This window comes from Leptidea sinapis, chromosome 5 (genome assembly GCF_905404315.1).
Source record: "Leptidea sinapis chromosome 5, ilLepSina1.1, whole genome shotgun sequence".
In the NCBI taxonomy this organism is placed as follows: Eukaryota; Metazoa; Arthropoda; class Insecta; order Lepidoptera; family Pieridae; genus Leptidea; species Leptidea sinapis.
This window is the reverse complement of record NC_066269.1, coordinates 10,703,125-10,720,505: the sequence shown is the minus strand read 5'-3', so window position 1 is coordinate 10,720,505 and position 17,381 is coordinate 10,703,125. Positions and strand designations below refer to the sequence as shown.

Below are 17,381 nucleotides of genomic sequence, written 5' to 3'. Positions count from 1 at the left end.
ATACCACATTTAGGCCATCTTAAAAAGATACCACAATAATTTACAGTCTTAAAGGACGTACGTCATTTCCTTCTATCTTCTATCTTAGCTTCAATGTAAATATATGTATCTATGCTGAAAACGCACACGAAACCATTCTAGTCATTATTAGTAGATAATTATTTATCTGTAGCTTACTTGTAGTTAATCATTATTTAATTGTCTTTTTAACATATATGTAACCAGATAACGAATACCTTTATCAGAATTATTTACTTTATCATGTGAATAAAATGTGCATGGCCATAAAAACCAGGGCAGTTGACAGACTGCAGTGTAAAATAAAGATCAAAATGACCTACAGTTTCATCCAATGACAGCATTGACATAAAACAATTCAATTTCTATTTGAGTATTTGAAAATGTGTCAAGCAAAACATTGTTTTGAATGCCTTTAATTATGTTTATCATAATTAATACGTTGTGCATTTTAAAGTAACTTACAATTTTATATGAATTTAAATTATGATTATTTATGTTTACTAAGAATCCATTTAAAGTTTGAATCGCAGCATTATAAGTAATTTGTTAAAATATTTTGGAGTGGTGTTCCCCAAGGGCAATTACTTTGTCTTATATTTTATATCATATACAATGTCAAATTTTGCATTAGGAGGGCACCAACGCAAGATTTATGAATCAGTATTAAGACTAGAAGTGGGCAATGAATGTTAGAATGATGTTTGAGACTGTATTTAATCGAGGCATGTATGTATATCCGCGTTCGCATTGGTGTCCTCTTAAAATGTCATATATCTGTTCTAGTAAAGCACAGGCTTATACCAACATTAGTAGAGCCTTACTTATCGTGTAGAAATTTCATTGACGTAATAACTGCGTTGTCACTTACTCACATTTATTCAATTATAGATAGATTGAAATTATTACAATTTGTTGTTTGTCATATATCGTAAGTGATGTTTGTATAAATTGTGTTTTTGTCTACAATTGTAGTTGTAATAAATTTTGTAAATAGTTTAGTTGATATTTCGTTGGATTTCTGTTAAAAAGTTATTTGTGTATATTTAATTTTTTTGTTGTGAAGTGGGATTAAGCAAAGGTTTGCTTGAAGTGCCACAGGGCCGCAAGACTTACAAGAACTGTAAAATTTTGGACTTTTAGCAAGTATGATTAAAAATAGTGAAGGAGTTTATATGGAGAGCATAATATGAGAATAGTTAAACTAATCTTTAAAAGTCACTGTTGGACCTAACACATGTACCGTTAGTTTGTACTTTTGTAGTGCGATCGCGTTTATGTATATTTTCGTTTTTTGGTCTGTCATGAGTTTGCTCTTGTAAATTAGATTCTATTGCTGGTATATGTCAAATATTATTCATAAATAAGAGGCGTTCTAACAGTTTGAAAGTTGAAAGTTTTGCACAATATAAATTTGCCCTTTTATATTGTAATATTATAAATAAAATATACACACAAAATGATAAGATTTGATATATGCTATCAAAAACAAATACTTAATTAACATTTAAATACGGTTTTATTTGTATCTATTCAAAACGCGCATTCACGGCGTGTCTCAAAAATTAAGTTTTTTATCTTTATTATTTATTCTGCGATATTTTAATCGGGAATGCCATTTTAATCCAAAACACTGCTGTATCATTTGTATATCCAATCACTTTTTCGCACATTTATATCGACACCTTATTTCCAAAAATAAAAAACAAACAATTCAGAAAAGGGTTCCTAAAGAAAACAAATCGTATTGTTACTGTATGAAACGAATGTATTCTAGACTTATCAAGTATCAACTAAACTGCTTTCACTTATCGGCTATTTCCTCTTTGGTAATGGTGGGTTTATGGAACAATCAAATACTTATCCCAAACTTACTGAATTTCACACTTATTACACTTTGAAACTGAAGTAGTAGAAGTATCGACTGTTTAATAAAACAAATTGTCTGGTGAGTTCATTTCCAATGGCACCTTGTTATGTGTTTCATTGTCATAGTCGTTTTGAAAAGCGTCGTCTTTACAAAGAGCAAACTTATGATAGAAGTTCGGATACATAAACTTGTCTAACGTTGATTTCAATTAGTCTGTTTTTGGGATGTCATAAACAGCTTACACTAACGGCTTATATACATGTATAATGACCATACAATTATTCTTAAGTTTGAAATGTCTTTCATATCGATAGCAATACTAGCTCACGCCTTATCAACAGTTTGGAGAGATTGAGCTCATATTTAGTTTTAAAATTGACTGACTAAAATTGTTATTAGGTTGCACGTTATATTAAGTAATAAAGTCTACCTCACACTGCGAAAATATGATTTAATGTAGAATTTAATTTAAATTTTATTTGCATATGTATAGATTAACAATCATAACACACCGTATGGATTCCATGTTTAAGACATAAATAAAAATAAAAGTAGTGCTAGTCCACAAAGTATAGCAAAATTAATTATTTAATAAAAAACCTTAAATTGAATAACTTAAATTTTCAAACTAAATATATATATAAGTACCTACATGTTGTGTGAAGACAGACTTGAATATCGTATTTTATAATATTTATACCTTATAAATACCTTATAAATACCTTTTAAGTTTAAAGATTTCGTGGGCTTATCTAAATTTATCATCATCATAAATTATCTTCAAACTTTATTTATCCCAAATAAGAAGTTATAGGCGATAAATAAAGCGAAGGGACTATTCCGTTAAACAAAATGGCGCCGTGCAGCCAAGCGTTTGACACCAAAGAGGATGTCGGTATTTCTCCAAACTGTTTGTTAAAAATATTATACTCATTGTCAATCTAGTAACCTGATGCGTCACATATCACATATTATAAAATATATTTACATTATTACATGGACGTTGCAGAGATATAATCGAATAGATATTATGGTGGATTCTCATAATGCAAAGGTTTTTAATGTTGGTTCAAAACAATTATCATTAAGTCTGCGATATTGGTAAATTTCGGTACATAACACAAGAAAATCTGTTATACAAACAAGTAAGTATGTAAATAATGAAAGGTTTTCTAGTAACTACTTCAATATATTGCAGAAAATACTAATATCGTAGACATACACGACGCCAAATAAAAGTATCGTGTACTATTTGCGTTCTCTAGACTTCCAACTCTAGACATTCGTCGAGAAAATGACCAGAAGAAAGTTGTTTTGAAAACTACACATACATACTTACCGAACAAAGAGCTCGTTAAAATGTATAGAATAAAATACAACCTATGAAAATCCGCCATTAGAACTCATGTTATATCGTAGTCTGTTAGCTGAGGTTTCGCTTTCTGTTAATTTTTCTAGCGAGTTGCATTTTATGAAATTATTGTTTTTAATAGAATATCATGTTTTTATATCTATTGTTTTGTATAAATGCTTGTAAAAGTTATTTTCGTTGCAATTTTCACGTTAGGTATGTGCCATTTCTTCACTGGTATATTTTTACGGCAATAGCGCATAGTATTACTATTAGCTGTTTCTGTCAATGTCAAATTAATGGCAATAGCGAGTAATTATTATAATCTGTTCCAAGTATTGTAAGAGATTAATTCGTTCACGTATCGTTTGTATAAATGCCTTTATTATTGTATCGTGAATAAATTGAATGATCATATATTTTGCATTGAAGATTGTAATTTTGTACTCCGTTTATTGTTAAGGTATTGCGCGGGAAAATGTTTTCCTCTGAACAGTGTGCGCTTATACCTCCAGCTTAAGTACAAAGGTATTATTTAAAATATTAGACTTGGAATTCATTAGTTTTTTTATCGATATTTTAGATAGGATATTATATAACGTACGTGTTATACACAATGAACACCGTTAAAATACAATTATATTATTTATGTTTCGTGGCTGTATAGTTTTGTGTCTTTTACATTTTTTTTGCCACATAAAATACATTTTTAATTGAATATAGTTAGGCTGAGGTATAAACGTACATTTATAAAGTAATTTTTAAATGTGTTCGTGGTATTATTTGTAAAGTATCGCTATGTAAACTTCCAATGCATATAATATATATGTATATCTTTGACGGGCCGCCGTTCGAGCTGTACATTGTATGACCATAATATGCTACGCTATCTATACTTGCTTAAGAATCATTGGTTAATAATGATGAATAAAAGGAAAACTTTAATTTTGTTTTATTCTAACACTACCTACAATACCTATACTACAGCAACTACTAAAAAACATATCTATATCCATATTATTTTACTTTAATTGTTACTTAAATATACCTTTATATACACATCTAGTCTTAACAGAGTATGTGTTAGCTATCATTGTCACTGTCACGACATCGACAGTAACATTAACCGTGTGACGTTGAGTGCTATATAAGGAATGTACAGTACAGCGGAAGGCCCACCGACACAGACACGCACACACCGCCTTCGCAGGCGTAGGCGCGGTCAACCACCGCAAACCACTGGCACTCGTCACTCTGACGATGGCCAGCGGCCCGCACCCTAGACACACCACACATTGTTTTGATTAAATACGTAATTCCTCCTCTCAAAAAAAAAAAAAACGGAAGGCCAGTTCTAATCGGCTATTGGTTGCGTGCGGACGTGTCCGGGTGTAGTGTTACATGTAAAGATTAGTTGTTTCACTCGTGAGCAAACGAGGAACATTACAAATGGCGACGAGGATAAATTGTAAGTTTTTCGTTATTGGGATTATGGAACTGCTATAAAAGACAAGAGCTTTAGATTGCGGTATTTGAGTGATTGCATTATATTGTATATAAATAAGCAGTTTAGCATTAAATTGCGTAAAAGTACTTGAGCATTGAATTTAATTTATTTATTTTAGTAGCTGATCCAGCGTTGAACGAAACGTTGTATTGCAATATAATGTAATTTAAAATTTGGGGTATAAAATGCAACCGATTCTCAGACCAAAATATATATCCTACTACAATTATTGTATTCGATTGTCATCTTGCAACCCTATAGCGGAATTGTGGATGGAACAGAATACCTAATATAAAAATCGCGATACAAAAATAGTGGTGTAGGTGTACCCTTATGATGTAGGGATATGACGAATTACACAAAAGAAAAAGAAGCACACAAAATTTCATAAAAATCAGTTCAGCGATTTCGGAGGAGTTTGGTAACAAACACCGGGACACGAGAATTTTATATATTAGATAAACTAATTTGTGTCTGCCAACCCTAGTACTGGAGGGCATTTTCAAGAAGTTTGATTGGGAAGAGCGTGGCATCAATATAGAGGGCAAGAGACTGAGTAACCTACGATTTGCAGATGACATATTACTGTTTGCGGACTACCCGGACGACCCTCAAGCTTATGATACAGGATCTCAATCAAGCGTCTAAGCAGTGTGGTTTAGAAATGAACCTCGACAAAACCATGATCATGACCAACATCTTAAATAGTACCGCAAACATTAGCGTAAATGGTACTTTCATCGAAAAAGTGGAAAAGTCTGGGTATCTTGGTCAAGAGGTCGTAATGGAAAAGGACAATCAGGCTTACAAAAGTGACAGGCGCAGTTTTATACTGGCGTGGGCAGTTTACTCCAAACTCAAGTTCGCGTTCAACATGAAAATCAGTGCCGAACAAAAAGCTCTTATTCACGACCAGTGCACCCGGTTTCCCGTGCTTACGTATGGGGCTGAGACTTGGGTTTTTAATAAGGAGATCCTTCACAAACTTCAGGTGGCTCAAAGGGCAATTAAGAGAAAACTGGTAGGAGTTACACTGAGAGACCGTAAAAGAAACGAATGGGTCAGAGAGCAAAGTAAAGTGAGCGATGTAACCAAACGTGTTGCGAAATTGAAATAGGAGTGGACTGGCTATGTCACCCGCAAGCATGGCTCGTGGTGCAAGGCAGTGATAGAATGGAGACCATGTGGTGAGAAACGCACGAGAGGAAGACCGCAGGTGCGTTGGTACGACGATATCAAAAGACTGGCGGGAACAAAGTGGTTGGAAATTGGCGGATTAGATGGCATAAGCTGAAGGAGCCTACACCTTAGAAGTTGAGAACGGCTAAAGAAGAAGAGGTGTCCGACAACATTTACATAGAATTGCGTATAAGCATTTCAGCATTAAATTGAGAAAAGAGTCTGTGCATTAAATTGCGAAAAGTGTTTGTCCATTAAATTGCAAAAAGAGTTTGTGCATTCAATTGCGAGCATTAAGTTGCGAAAGTGTTTGTGCATTAAATTGCAAAAAGTGTTCGTGCATTCAATTGCGAAAATTAAATTTCATTAAATTTCAAGTGTCATTATTAAAAATATACATTGAGGCGGCAGGTTTATTGCATCACCAAGGACAGCAATTACAAGAAATAATTTATAGGTAATATTCGAACGAATGCACTGCAGTACGTAGCGTAGAGTGGCGTGTGACGTCACTTGAAGCCGCCCTCAGTACTTTCATGACATAGCGAGGCTACACGACGAGACGAGGGTATACCATTGGCAAACGTCCTTGGGCTTTGAGTCTGTGTCGGTGGCGCAGTTGGTGAGATGTGTACCTACCTTTTGCAAATTTTATTTAGAAATCCTACAGTGCTGAAACAGGATTAACTAGAAGGCGTTCAATGAATTTTTCATATTTAATGGATCCAACTGTGAGTCACTGGCTCATCACGCTACTTTGGCGTCGGTGCCACTTTGGCACCTGCATTAGTTGCATCCCCATGTGCAGCATCTACGGAAGAGGCATGCGGCATCGCATGGTACAGCGCGTGCTTCTTCGAGTGACTGTCGCTGGTGACTGACAGTGATGTTAGCCGTCACCTGTGTCTTGCGTTGGCGGAGGGGCACAATTTTATGGTGCTCCAGTGTGGCAACTGCTCGTGTTGCATCAGGGTATCATCTACACATACTTATTTACAATGTGCTAAAGCGCGCATTGCTTCACATATTCTAATGGTTTGTCAAGACAACATTCACTGTAACAACTTTTTAATTTTGTTAAGATTGAGGCGCACAGTGCTCTTTTACGAATTCATAACTTAAAGGGCGCGCACGTATTATTGCGGAAGAATGACTGGAAGACGATCCGTCTCGGGTAAGGACGCGGTTGCGCCCGAAGCACTCCCGATCCATGCAGGGCGGCATCTGCTGCCGTTGCTGCTGCAGGGCGGCGTCGGCTCTTCGTGTTGTGGCATCGTGTGGCAGGCTCTAAGCGATGGTGCGGCGTGGCCTTTGGCATCTAGTGGCGCGGTTGGTCAGTTAAGTTTGTTAGGACGCCCGCGGTGAGTTTATGTAGTACTTCTGTGGACAAGCTAACGTCTTGTTTCTGTCACACATTGATGAAGACCCTCGTTGTACGCTAACTTTATGCCTACGTCATGTGGTTGATTTGAAAGAAGTAGGTATATCATGTACTGTTTCAATATAATTTTCAATCAAATATAGATCAATGTACGTTATAGATCATGTAATCAATAACCAGTAAAGATTCTATTAGGCGATCTATTCGATTAGGCGTTCTATGTGGTATGAATGATGTATCGAATTTAGCATCAATTTATTTAATACAATTCGCTCTGCTCTGTGTGTCAATTTGGTGTCTTTTATGAGGCGATGCATATGCTTGTACAGCAGGTTCCCAGAATATATTGGATCGGGGTGGTTATATAAATTATACACACTTCTTGATATTTCTGTATTCTTTATAATAGTTTCCATCTATTTAATTTAAGAACAAGTAATAAATACATCAAACTTAGCGCTCTCGCTTATATAGACTCGACAGCCAAATGTTGGTCAACTATCACCATTATCTTCCATGAATCACATTGGAGTTAATTTAACTTAAGATCTGATTATTATGTGCAACATTATGGATATTTAGAATTGAGCAATTGTGTTTATATTATGCCGTTATCAGTATAATATGTTTGCCGGATTACGCAAAATAAAATATAGTCTTCATATGTGATCTTAATTTAATCTTGGTACTGTCGTTAGATATTCATTCATGGTTTATTTGGTCGCTACTCATTTACATGTTCTTCTAACTAAAGTGGTATTTAAATAAAATTACAACACAAAACAATATTTTACCTACCTTTCAAGTATTTAAGAGGTAAATAAAAATAGTCATTAAATAGTTTTAAATGTTAATTATATTTTTAAATGGAGTGTCTTATGACTCCATGACGTTGGCAGCGCTGAACGTGCTGGCTTTTGACTTTCAATGGGTGATGTCAAACCATATTCTGAATAAAAATATTTGGATTAAAAATATAGTACCACATTTATAATTTGTCGAGACAAAATTCCATCTTTGACAAACATTAACAGTAACAGATAGACTTAGAAACATATGAAAAACAAGACACGACTTAGTTTTAATCCAGGGATAAGTCATTGTTTAATTAAAATTATTAACTGTTACGTAGTTAGGTACATTAATATTCTTCATGTTTCTATATTCTACTTCTCACGATTTTCGTAACCAATGTGTTTATGTCTACATAGTTCATTTTGACATATTTTATCTATTATAAGTAAGGATATTCCTTAATTTTCCATTGTTAAGCTCGACTGAATACATGTACCTACTTTCTTGTATTTTTATAAAAAGGAGGGGATGTAGTGTACTGACATCTAGTCTTAACAGAGTATGTGTTAACTATCATTTTCACTGTCACGACATTGACAGTGACATTAACCGTGTGACGTTGAGTGCTATATAAAGAATGCACAGTACAGCGGAAGACCAGTTCTAATCGGCTGTTGGTTGCGTGCAGACGTGTCCGGGTGTAGTGCTACATAGTAAAGATTAGTTGTTAATTAGCAAACGAGGAACATTACAGCGTCTATCTGTCTGTCTGTAGACAGATCTGTTCGCGATAAACTTAAAAACGACTGCACCGATTTCCATGTTGTTTCCACCAATGGACAGCGTGGCTCTCGAAGGTTTTAGCTTGTAATTTGTTAAGTTTTTGAATACATAAACGATATTCGTTGGAGTCTGTTCAAAATAATGTATGGTGGAATTGTGTATCTTGTATAGGTCTACAGAAAATTGGCAATTATAAAGCGGTAATGTAAAGGCTTTCCATGGCTTAGACATGTGTTCTGTTAAACAGTGTCTAAATATTTAAACCTCGTCTAAAATGGAGTTTATCTTTTTCTATTACATAACCGTGTTTAGTTTGTGTTTAACTAAAACGCCATTAAGCACAATCTAAACTGAAGTGTTCAGAAACAAAAAGAATGGAACGCAATTTTTGTCATCATAATATAATCGAAATCTACCTTGAATATGTTAATGTTTGTTTAATTATAACCAATGTCTAAAGATTGTTTAACGCTACACAATAAAAAAATAAAAGACAGACTGGTAATAGAACTTTTTTAACACAATATTTTTTTTGGTTATAACACAGAAAAAGTTTTAAAAGAATAACTTTACACTGCGTTTATTAATAAAACTGTAAATGTTGGACCTGCACCGTACTGTAATGTGGGCCGGCGCAAAATGTTGTCTTACTCATAGCTTCTTCGAAGTAACTTTAGATGTGCCAAATAAATGATAATATTATATTTGTATAAATCCAATGAAGGTAGACTAAATTAAGCTTTAATACTCAAAGTAATCAAGTGGCGCTAAATGAAACAACAACAACCTTTCAACTATATTTTTATTTCAACACTTTAGTTGGTAACTTATCACATTTATAAAATCACTCAGAACCAAATTAATACTACAATTACAATTTACAAACTGACTAATATAAAATTAAGTATTACATCCATAAGATCTTTATTGAACTATTTTAAGTCTGCAATCGTAAGGCAAGTTCACAAATCGAAGGTTTTCATATATCAGAGATGCTACATTGTTTTCGCCACGTTTTTTCCACTGACCTGTATAAACACCACTGGACAGGCTGTTCCATATGTTTCACAGCAATTTTTTTGTGCCTATTTGAAGCGCCACTTGCGAGGGTCCAGAGAACTAATTTTGACGTATAATACAAATGGCAGCGACAGAAGCGTACAGTACTCTGAAATATTTTTGCATTCTGAATTAATTTCGTTCGTTTTCCTTGTTATTTAAACTTCAGGAATCAACGTAGGTAATAAAGTTCACTTTTTTTTTATTAATAGTTTCCCACCATCTATCGATGTTTGCTGAGGTTGTCATCACTAGTTTTAGTGCCGCAGACTCTCGCTACATGGCAAACAGCGCCAAAATGGCGAATATCAAACAGGCACAAAAGCACTTTGACAGCCGCCAGTCCAAAGGTAAATAGTCCCTCCACTTGGGTATTTTCATAATTTCTACTTTTCCAATGTTTTTAATGAATACAATAATAAATTTTGATCATACATTTAAAGTGTGGCTTAACCGAAACTATTACCAAATACCATGTAAAAATAACAAGAGCGCAAAATCTTGGAGAAGTAGTAAGTGTTGCATAATAATTATCCAATAAGTAATAAACTTTGGCAATAACAATCGATAAAAAATTAAAATTTGGTTCAAAACAGTAAAAGTATGGCTACTCAAATTTTAACATTAAATATTGGGTTTAGTAATTTAACGGTAAAAATCGTCAAAACAAATGATGGCATAATTTGAATAATGTATTTAAAAGTGATCCCTAAGTTTAATATTTTTTATTAATAATTAGGTAAGTAGGTATATATAAAAACAACTTAAACATCTACAATACTAATTTGTACCCTATTTAACGAAGCATATTTATGCAATTTTAGCAAGTATAAGTGCTTACTGCTTTGTGATTATAATTTATTGACCATACATAAATACGACCAAAGTCATTGTATACCCTGGTTTTAATAAACATAGGCTAACTAATGGCTTATAAATAACTTATTGGTACGTAATAACTAACTCTTAAAAAGGTAGCGAAGACTATGGTTGGGTATAGTTCAACATGATATTTAGATAGTAAATGTGTCACGTAACGAAGTTAGGGTGACCATAATTTACAAAAAATACGGATCACAACCTAATATCAAGATAGCACATTTCCTGACATTGACGTACCTACGCCTTTTTATATTATTAGAGTAAAAATTCCACATCATTTTTAAAGTATCTTATATGACATGAATAAATGGAGAAAGAAATAAGTGGATAGTCAATGTAATAAATAGTACCAACACAAAGGTGTAAGTGATTCGTGTCCTTAAGATCCAATTTCTTCAATATTAATGGTATATTATTTACGAAGAATCGCAATATAAGATAGTAAAAAAGCGTAAAGATTCAACCGGTTCATTCTCTCCATTTTCAATCTCAATATAAATGTTCTACGCCTTACTTTGATCTTATTCAACACATCTTCTCACGACCTACATTAAAGCATGTAAGATATCTCAAGATTTAAGAAGATTGATCTCAAGTGTACAGAATACCTGTACACTCTCTATAATATATCTATATATAATATATCTCTCACAATGATAGGTCGAACATATATAATATAGTTTAGGCTGGACTAGCATCGGTCGTTTAGGCCGTCGCCTATATTATAATATTCAATCCAGCCAGCCTACATATACCACATGTCTAACAAAATATATTAAATTAAAATCAAGAAACGGCAATCGAACCAGGGAACCTTTCCAATCAACGCGAATAATTCAAATAATAGCTTATTTGAATTATTCGCCGTTATATTGGCATTAATTATAATTATTAATAATATGATTATAATACCGTTTATAATTATATTTATAATAATATAATAGCAATAAGCTATAATCTTCTGTTATGTAAAGTTTCATAACTAATATATATATTACATGAAGTGTCTGAAATTATGGTGTTATTATTTTCAATGACAACATTAGGGTGACCATATTATATTTACTTCTAATACTAATTCTACAACCATACTACAGTAACTATTTAATACCATGTAAATGAATTTCGTTATTAATACTATTTCTATGATTTTACTCCGGCAAGAGTTTTAATTACTCGTAATTTACAATCAAGGCAAATATTTATATAGATAGACTAGACTATTGGGTCTTTTAAAGATAAAAAATTACTTCCTTAGCAGATATTACAGAATAAATACTTGTTCTCAAGATTTACTCAAATTGTCATTCAATAAATATATATGAAACATTTAATTCATCTAAATACATCTATACATATAAATAAAATTGGAGTGTCTGTTTGTAATATTGAAATAACCGTTTTTACTTTATGAATATATATATATATATACGGTACATACACCAAAATATTTTTTTTTTATTTTTGTCTGTCTGTCTGTTTGTTCCGGCTAATCTCTGAAATGGCTGGACCTATTTTGACGGGACTTTTATTGGCAGGTAGCTGATGTAATAAGGAATGACTTAGGCTATGTGTATTTTAGAAAAAAATCTTCAATTTTAGAATAATAAAATAATGTTGCAAAGTCCAAGAAACGGTCTAACTCTAAAAATAATTTATATGGCAAAACAACGTTTGCTGGGTCAGCTAGTAATAAATAAAAATCAAAACATCAAAAATTCCATATATTTTATTGTATTAGTTAAATATATGGTCTGACGTAATGGACGTATTATGTCCTCATAAAACTATTAAGAAAAGTTAACCACGAAGCAAATTTGCGCATTCGAAAAATGTGAAAAGGATGGTGTGATCAAAAACAATACGAAGAAAGGAGACAGCACTATGCCAAAATGCATCCTAATTAGTAATTGCATCTAATACTTATCTGCTTCTTTAAATTTAGAATATCATTTGTCTTATCCATCTTAAATAGTCCAATTTTAGTAAAGGCTTATTAAATGTTAGGGAAGTCATTTATAATCTCTGAATATCTTCATAAATAGCACAATTTTTATCAGTACTGTAAATAATATTTTTTGAAATTATACTAATAAAAACTAGAATATATTTTACTTATTTTAAATATTTAACACTTATATGAAGAACACTTTGCATTAATTTAATAAAAAATGTTTCAATGTCATATTGAAATGTCATCAAAATTAAATCAGCATTTACAAACAAATCTCAGCCTACGCATCTAATACGCAGAGTTTTCGCTCAGTTGTGTTTCGACCGCGCTTTGAATACAACGCCACGCAATGACAAAGTATTCAGTGAAAAACTGTTCAAATAACAGCATATCCAGATTAAAAAGAATTTGATGTCGTATTTCAGGTAAGTCAATTTGCTAAATAATTACATTTCAATTGCAAAAACAAATTGTTCTTGTCTCACCTCGCACGTGACGTAGTGTTACTACTTCTAATGATAGAATGCAATATACATTGAACATTACAGCCACGAAATAAGGTGTTAATTTGAATGAATGTTTTAATGTTATCTGTGCCCTGATCCAACTTATTTTGGCGATCTACTACACTACTAGCCTACCAACACTGCGTCTTCCAGTAGTGGTCACCATTCGACGACTTTATTGCTCCAAAGACGTTCTTTGGATATATTGCATAATTATTTTAATGTAGGACTAATAAGGTCTTTCCCTCTAGGTTTAGTTCGACCCGCTCGCCCCTTTAAACCTTATATAAAATGGACGCCCATTATAGAACATGTTTAAAGTAAACTATGCTGGGTCTATGTTACCATGTATTTTTTTTGGAACCAGGACAAATTATGTAACACGGGTATGATAAAACCATACGTTCACCTGTAAGACAGTTATCGCCCTGTGGTTCCTCTGGTTTTGTGAGTCGGACTGCGATGATCACTATACCAATTTGATCTCTTTTGACTTAAAATTATTCTATTGTTTTTCAGTTTGTTAACCAATGTATACTGAATATTCTATCCTAAGGGTATATATAAGGATATCGCATATGCCTTATGATTCGATGGGAGAACATTCCCGCTATATATCAGCTTCTAAGTAATCTTCTCATGGCAGTATCACTTAAGCTAATGCCGTAGGGGCCGTATTTGCTTGAGTTTTGTCAACTGCCCATCAAACTTAATGTCCACATCACAATCACTCAACGGATGGGAGATGATCGGCTTTTCCTTATCCGGACTGATGGGCGTCACAAACCCACTATCCGATTGCTCAGACTTCTTCAGGTTTTCGTCAAAATCATGCTTCAACTGCTGCTCAAAGAGCCGCTCCTGCCGAATTTGCTCGTGCGTGTTCGCGAAAAACCCTGAATTCTTTCTGCCGATGTCTTTTATCCCCAATGTGTCTAAAGTCAGGCTGTGCTTTCGGGAGTTTTCTGTTTTCTGGTAATTTTGTGCGATCAACCCTGAGTGTATCGACTGGGACTTAATCAGCATTTGTTTCCTGTCTTCATTCCTGTTAACAGCGTTTAGGACATCTTCTCTGCTAATTTTAGAGAAGAGATTTGGAGCACTCTTTTGCTTTCCCTCTTCATCGTTGTATGAAAACTTCGAAGCGATTTTGGAGCCGAATGATTGTCTTTTATTGTACACTTGAACAATTTTCTTGATTTCAGGTGGCGCGTCGATTTTAGATATATACCGGCTCAGTATGTTGAGATGCTGTTCCATTACTTTGTTCTGAGATTCGAGGCGTGATTGTGACTTTTGGTAGTTGGTGAGAGAATCCATTGCAGTCTGGAAAATTTTAAAATTTTATAAATCCTTTAGGAATATTTTTATTTATATATGTATTATAGCATAGGAATAAATGATTTCTACTTTTGTACTTTGACTTTTATAAACGAACAAAATATTTTTGACAATGGCTCTTATCAATTTGTTATATTTTTAAAGTGATAACCCTTACTTCTAGGATTAATACACAAATAAATTTGAAAGACAACAAAATTTTATGAACGCCGGAGGTGGTGGGTTCGAGTCCCCCATCGTTCATAAAAGTTTTTTGTTTTTCAAATTTTATTAATGGCTCTTATGCTATAATGACCTAAATGCATAATTGATATCCGATTTTTATACACCTCGGCCATTGGCCTAATTGCAATTAATTTGACTTGTATATCGCTTGGTTATTGACCTAAATGAATAAAATATTTTTGATTATAGCTCTTATACCACTCCACCATTGACCTAAATGAATAACTGATGTCGACTTTTACACACGACTATTGGCCTAATTGCTATTTATTTTGACTTTGATATCGCTTGGCGATTGACAGTTTCATTAATGTTAAATTAAAATTTGTAACCAAAATTTATGAACGATGCTCGTTTCGAGCGCTCTTTCACTGAGCTAATCGTTCGAGTGACGTAAGGTTCATAAATCTTAGTATTTCTTGTTCAACTCTCAGATTGTGGCTTCATCTGCAGGATCTACCTGCTCAGCCCCAATAGTTCCATATTAGGAAAATATTTTGAGAAGTGAGAATCCCAGAAGTGAGGGTATCACTTTTAGAATAACAAATTCTTTAGATTCATTAATGCTACTCACATCAAGTTCCCCGCTCATATCAGCTACATGAGCCACGAGCTCTTTATTCCTGTCCGCCAACAAACTCATTCTTGGCATCTCTTCACGAAGCACAGCATATTCCACAGCATATTCGGTCAGTTGTCGTGATATATCCAGCTTTTGAACCTGCGTTGGAGAATATTAGAAATGAGTACGTAACATTTGAAACTGTAGAAAATCGCTTTTTAAATCAAGCGAGTGGTTTTGATAAGATAATTTTTTAAAATCAATGACATTCTATACATTTAGACAAATCACGTCGTATGAGATCAAAGACGAAATATGGAACATGCCGCAAAATACATCATAATAAACTTCGACTGCTATATCAATATTCAATACATTGCCGCATTTACTTCAGATTTGATCCGGACAGTAACAATTGACACACGACTAAGGAGAAAAGTGTGCTTACATTGTCTTTAAGCACCCTTTTGCCGTTTCGCTATCAGACTGCGAATAATAAGTCCTTTATGAAATCCAAGAGAGATTAGAATTTGTTTCAATATTTGACATTTTACTTGTTGAACAACAATGACTACAAGCCAAATTTAGTTATTGGGGCCAGACGAAGAGATCGGTCGAGTTTTGAATTAATGTATACTATTGTGATTTGTTCCAGTCATCTACATATTAATCGGTACGATGATATTTTTAACCGACTTCAAAAAAGGAGGAGGCTATCAATTCGTTGGTATTTTTTATGTTAGTTGACTCAGAATTTCGACTGGGTGAACCGATTTTGATCATTCTTTTTTTATGTGGAAGCCGGTACTTCCCGCGTGGTCCCATTGTAATTTGGTCCAGATCTGACAATGGCATCCATGAGAAAACCATAAAAGTCTTAAATTTGCTGTAATTATGTGCGCGGTATATTAACTAATAATTTAATGTCGCTCCAACCGATTTCGATGATTCTTTTTTTATTGTAAAAGATATACTTCAATGATAGTTTGGTGAGTTTGGTTAGGTTCTGATTATGGGATCCATGACAAAGTAACGGAACTATTCAATTCAAATCGATACTAGGCCGATTATTTTTTATGCTATCCGGATATTTGAGTCACCTACCGTAACGTCGTTAGTGTCAAGTAATTGTCGTAGTCGAATATGAGATGATCAATGGAACTCCTTAACTCCCTCACAGTAAGGGTTCGATCTGTGGCATAATTTCTAACTGTCTGTAATCAAATTGCAATGTGCTTATGTTCATTGCTGCATTACAAAATTTAGGAGATCTAGACATATTTAGACAAACTATTAGTTAGTGTACATCAGATTCACTAAAAATCTAAAAATAAAAATAAATTGTATATTTTTAACATATTTACATATATATTAGTAAGTAAGTAATTAGTAGTAAATTCATTACTTTTAAATTTCTAATTTGTTTTTAGCATTAGTTTTTTTAGTTTAGTATCGTTGTGCATACCTTTAATTTAGATATATGTAAATAGTAACACTTATTGAAGTTTATCTTGTATATGCTAATTATGTATAGTAATATATACATATATATATCTCATCACATCTCTATGTATACTCTAATTATGTATAGTAATATATACATATATATATCTCATCACATCTCTATGTATACTCTAATTATGTATAGTAATATATACATATATATATCTCTACATCTATTTGAAATAGCGTCTATGAAGTTAAACAGCCTAGCAAAGTGAAGATGTAATGAAAAATCAATGAAGCATCCATTCGAATTATCATTTATTTAACCGAGTCAAAACGTGTGATTCTACCTTTATTGTTATTGATTCTACTGATCTACCAATCAAACAGCAACACATAAAAAAAAAAATGAAAATATGGGACGAGACTAGCAGTACGTTCAGTTGATGGGTAAGTGATACGGCTTGCCCATAACAATGCAGTGCCACTCAGGATTCTTGAAAAACCCAAATATTCTGAGCG

The 17,381-nt window shown here is 33.4% G+C and overlaps 1 protein-coding gene across 3 annotated transcripts in view; it reads right to left on the bottom strand.

The window, feature by feature from the left end:
- Positions 1-9,669: 9,669 nt before the first annotated feature.
- Positions 9,670-17,381, bottom strand: part of LOC126980170 (TBC1 domain family member 1) — an 86,985-nt gene continuing 79,273 nt past the window's right edge. For all 3 annotated transcript variants that reach the window (XM_050829758.1, XM_050829759.1, XM_050829760.1), the window contains 2 exons: positions 15,426-15,572; positions 9,670-14,611 (listed from right to left, as the gene is read on the bottom strand). In XM_050829758.1, the coding sequence (XP_050685715.1) occupies positions 13,943-14,611; positions 15,426-15,572 (816 nt within the window). In that variant the 3' untranslated portion in view covers positions 9,670-13,942. The remainder of the gene's footprint in view (positions 14,612-15,425; positions 15,573-17,381) is intronic.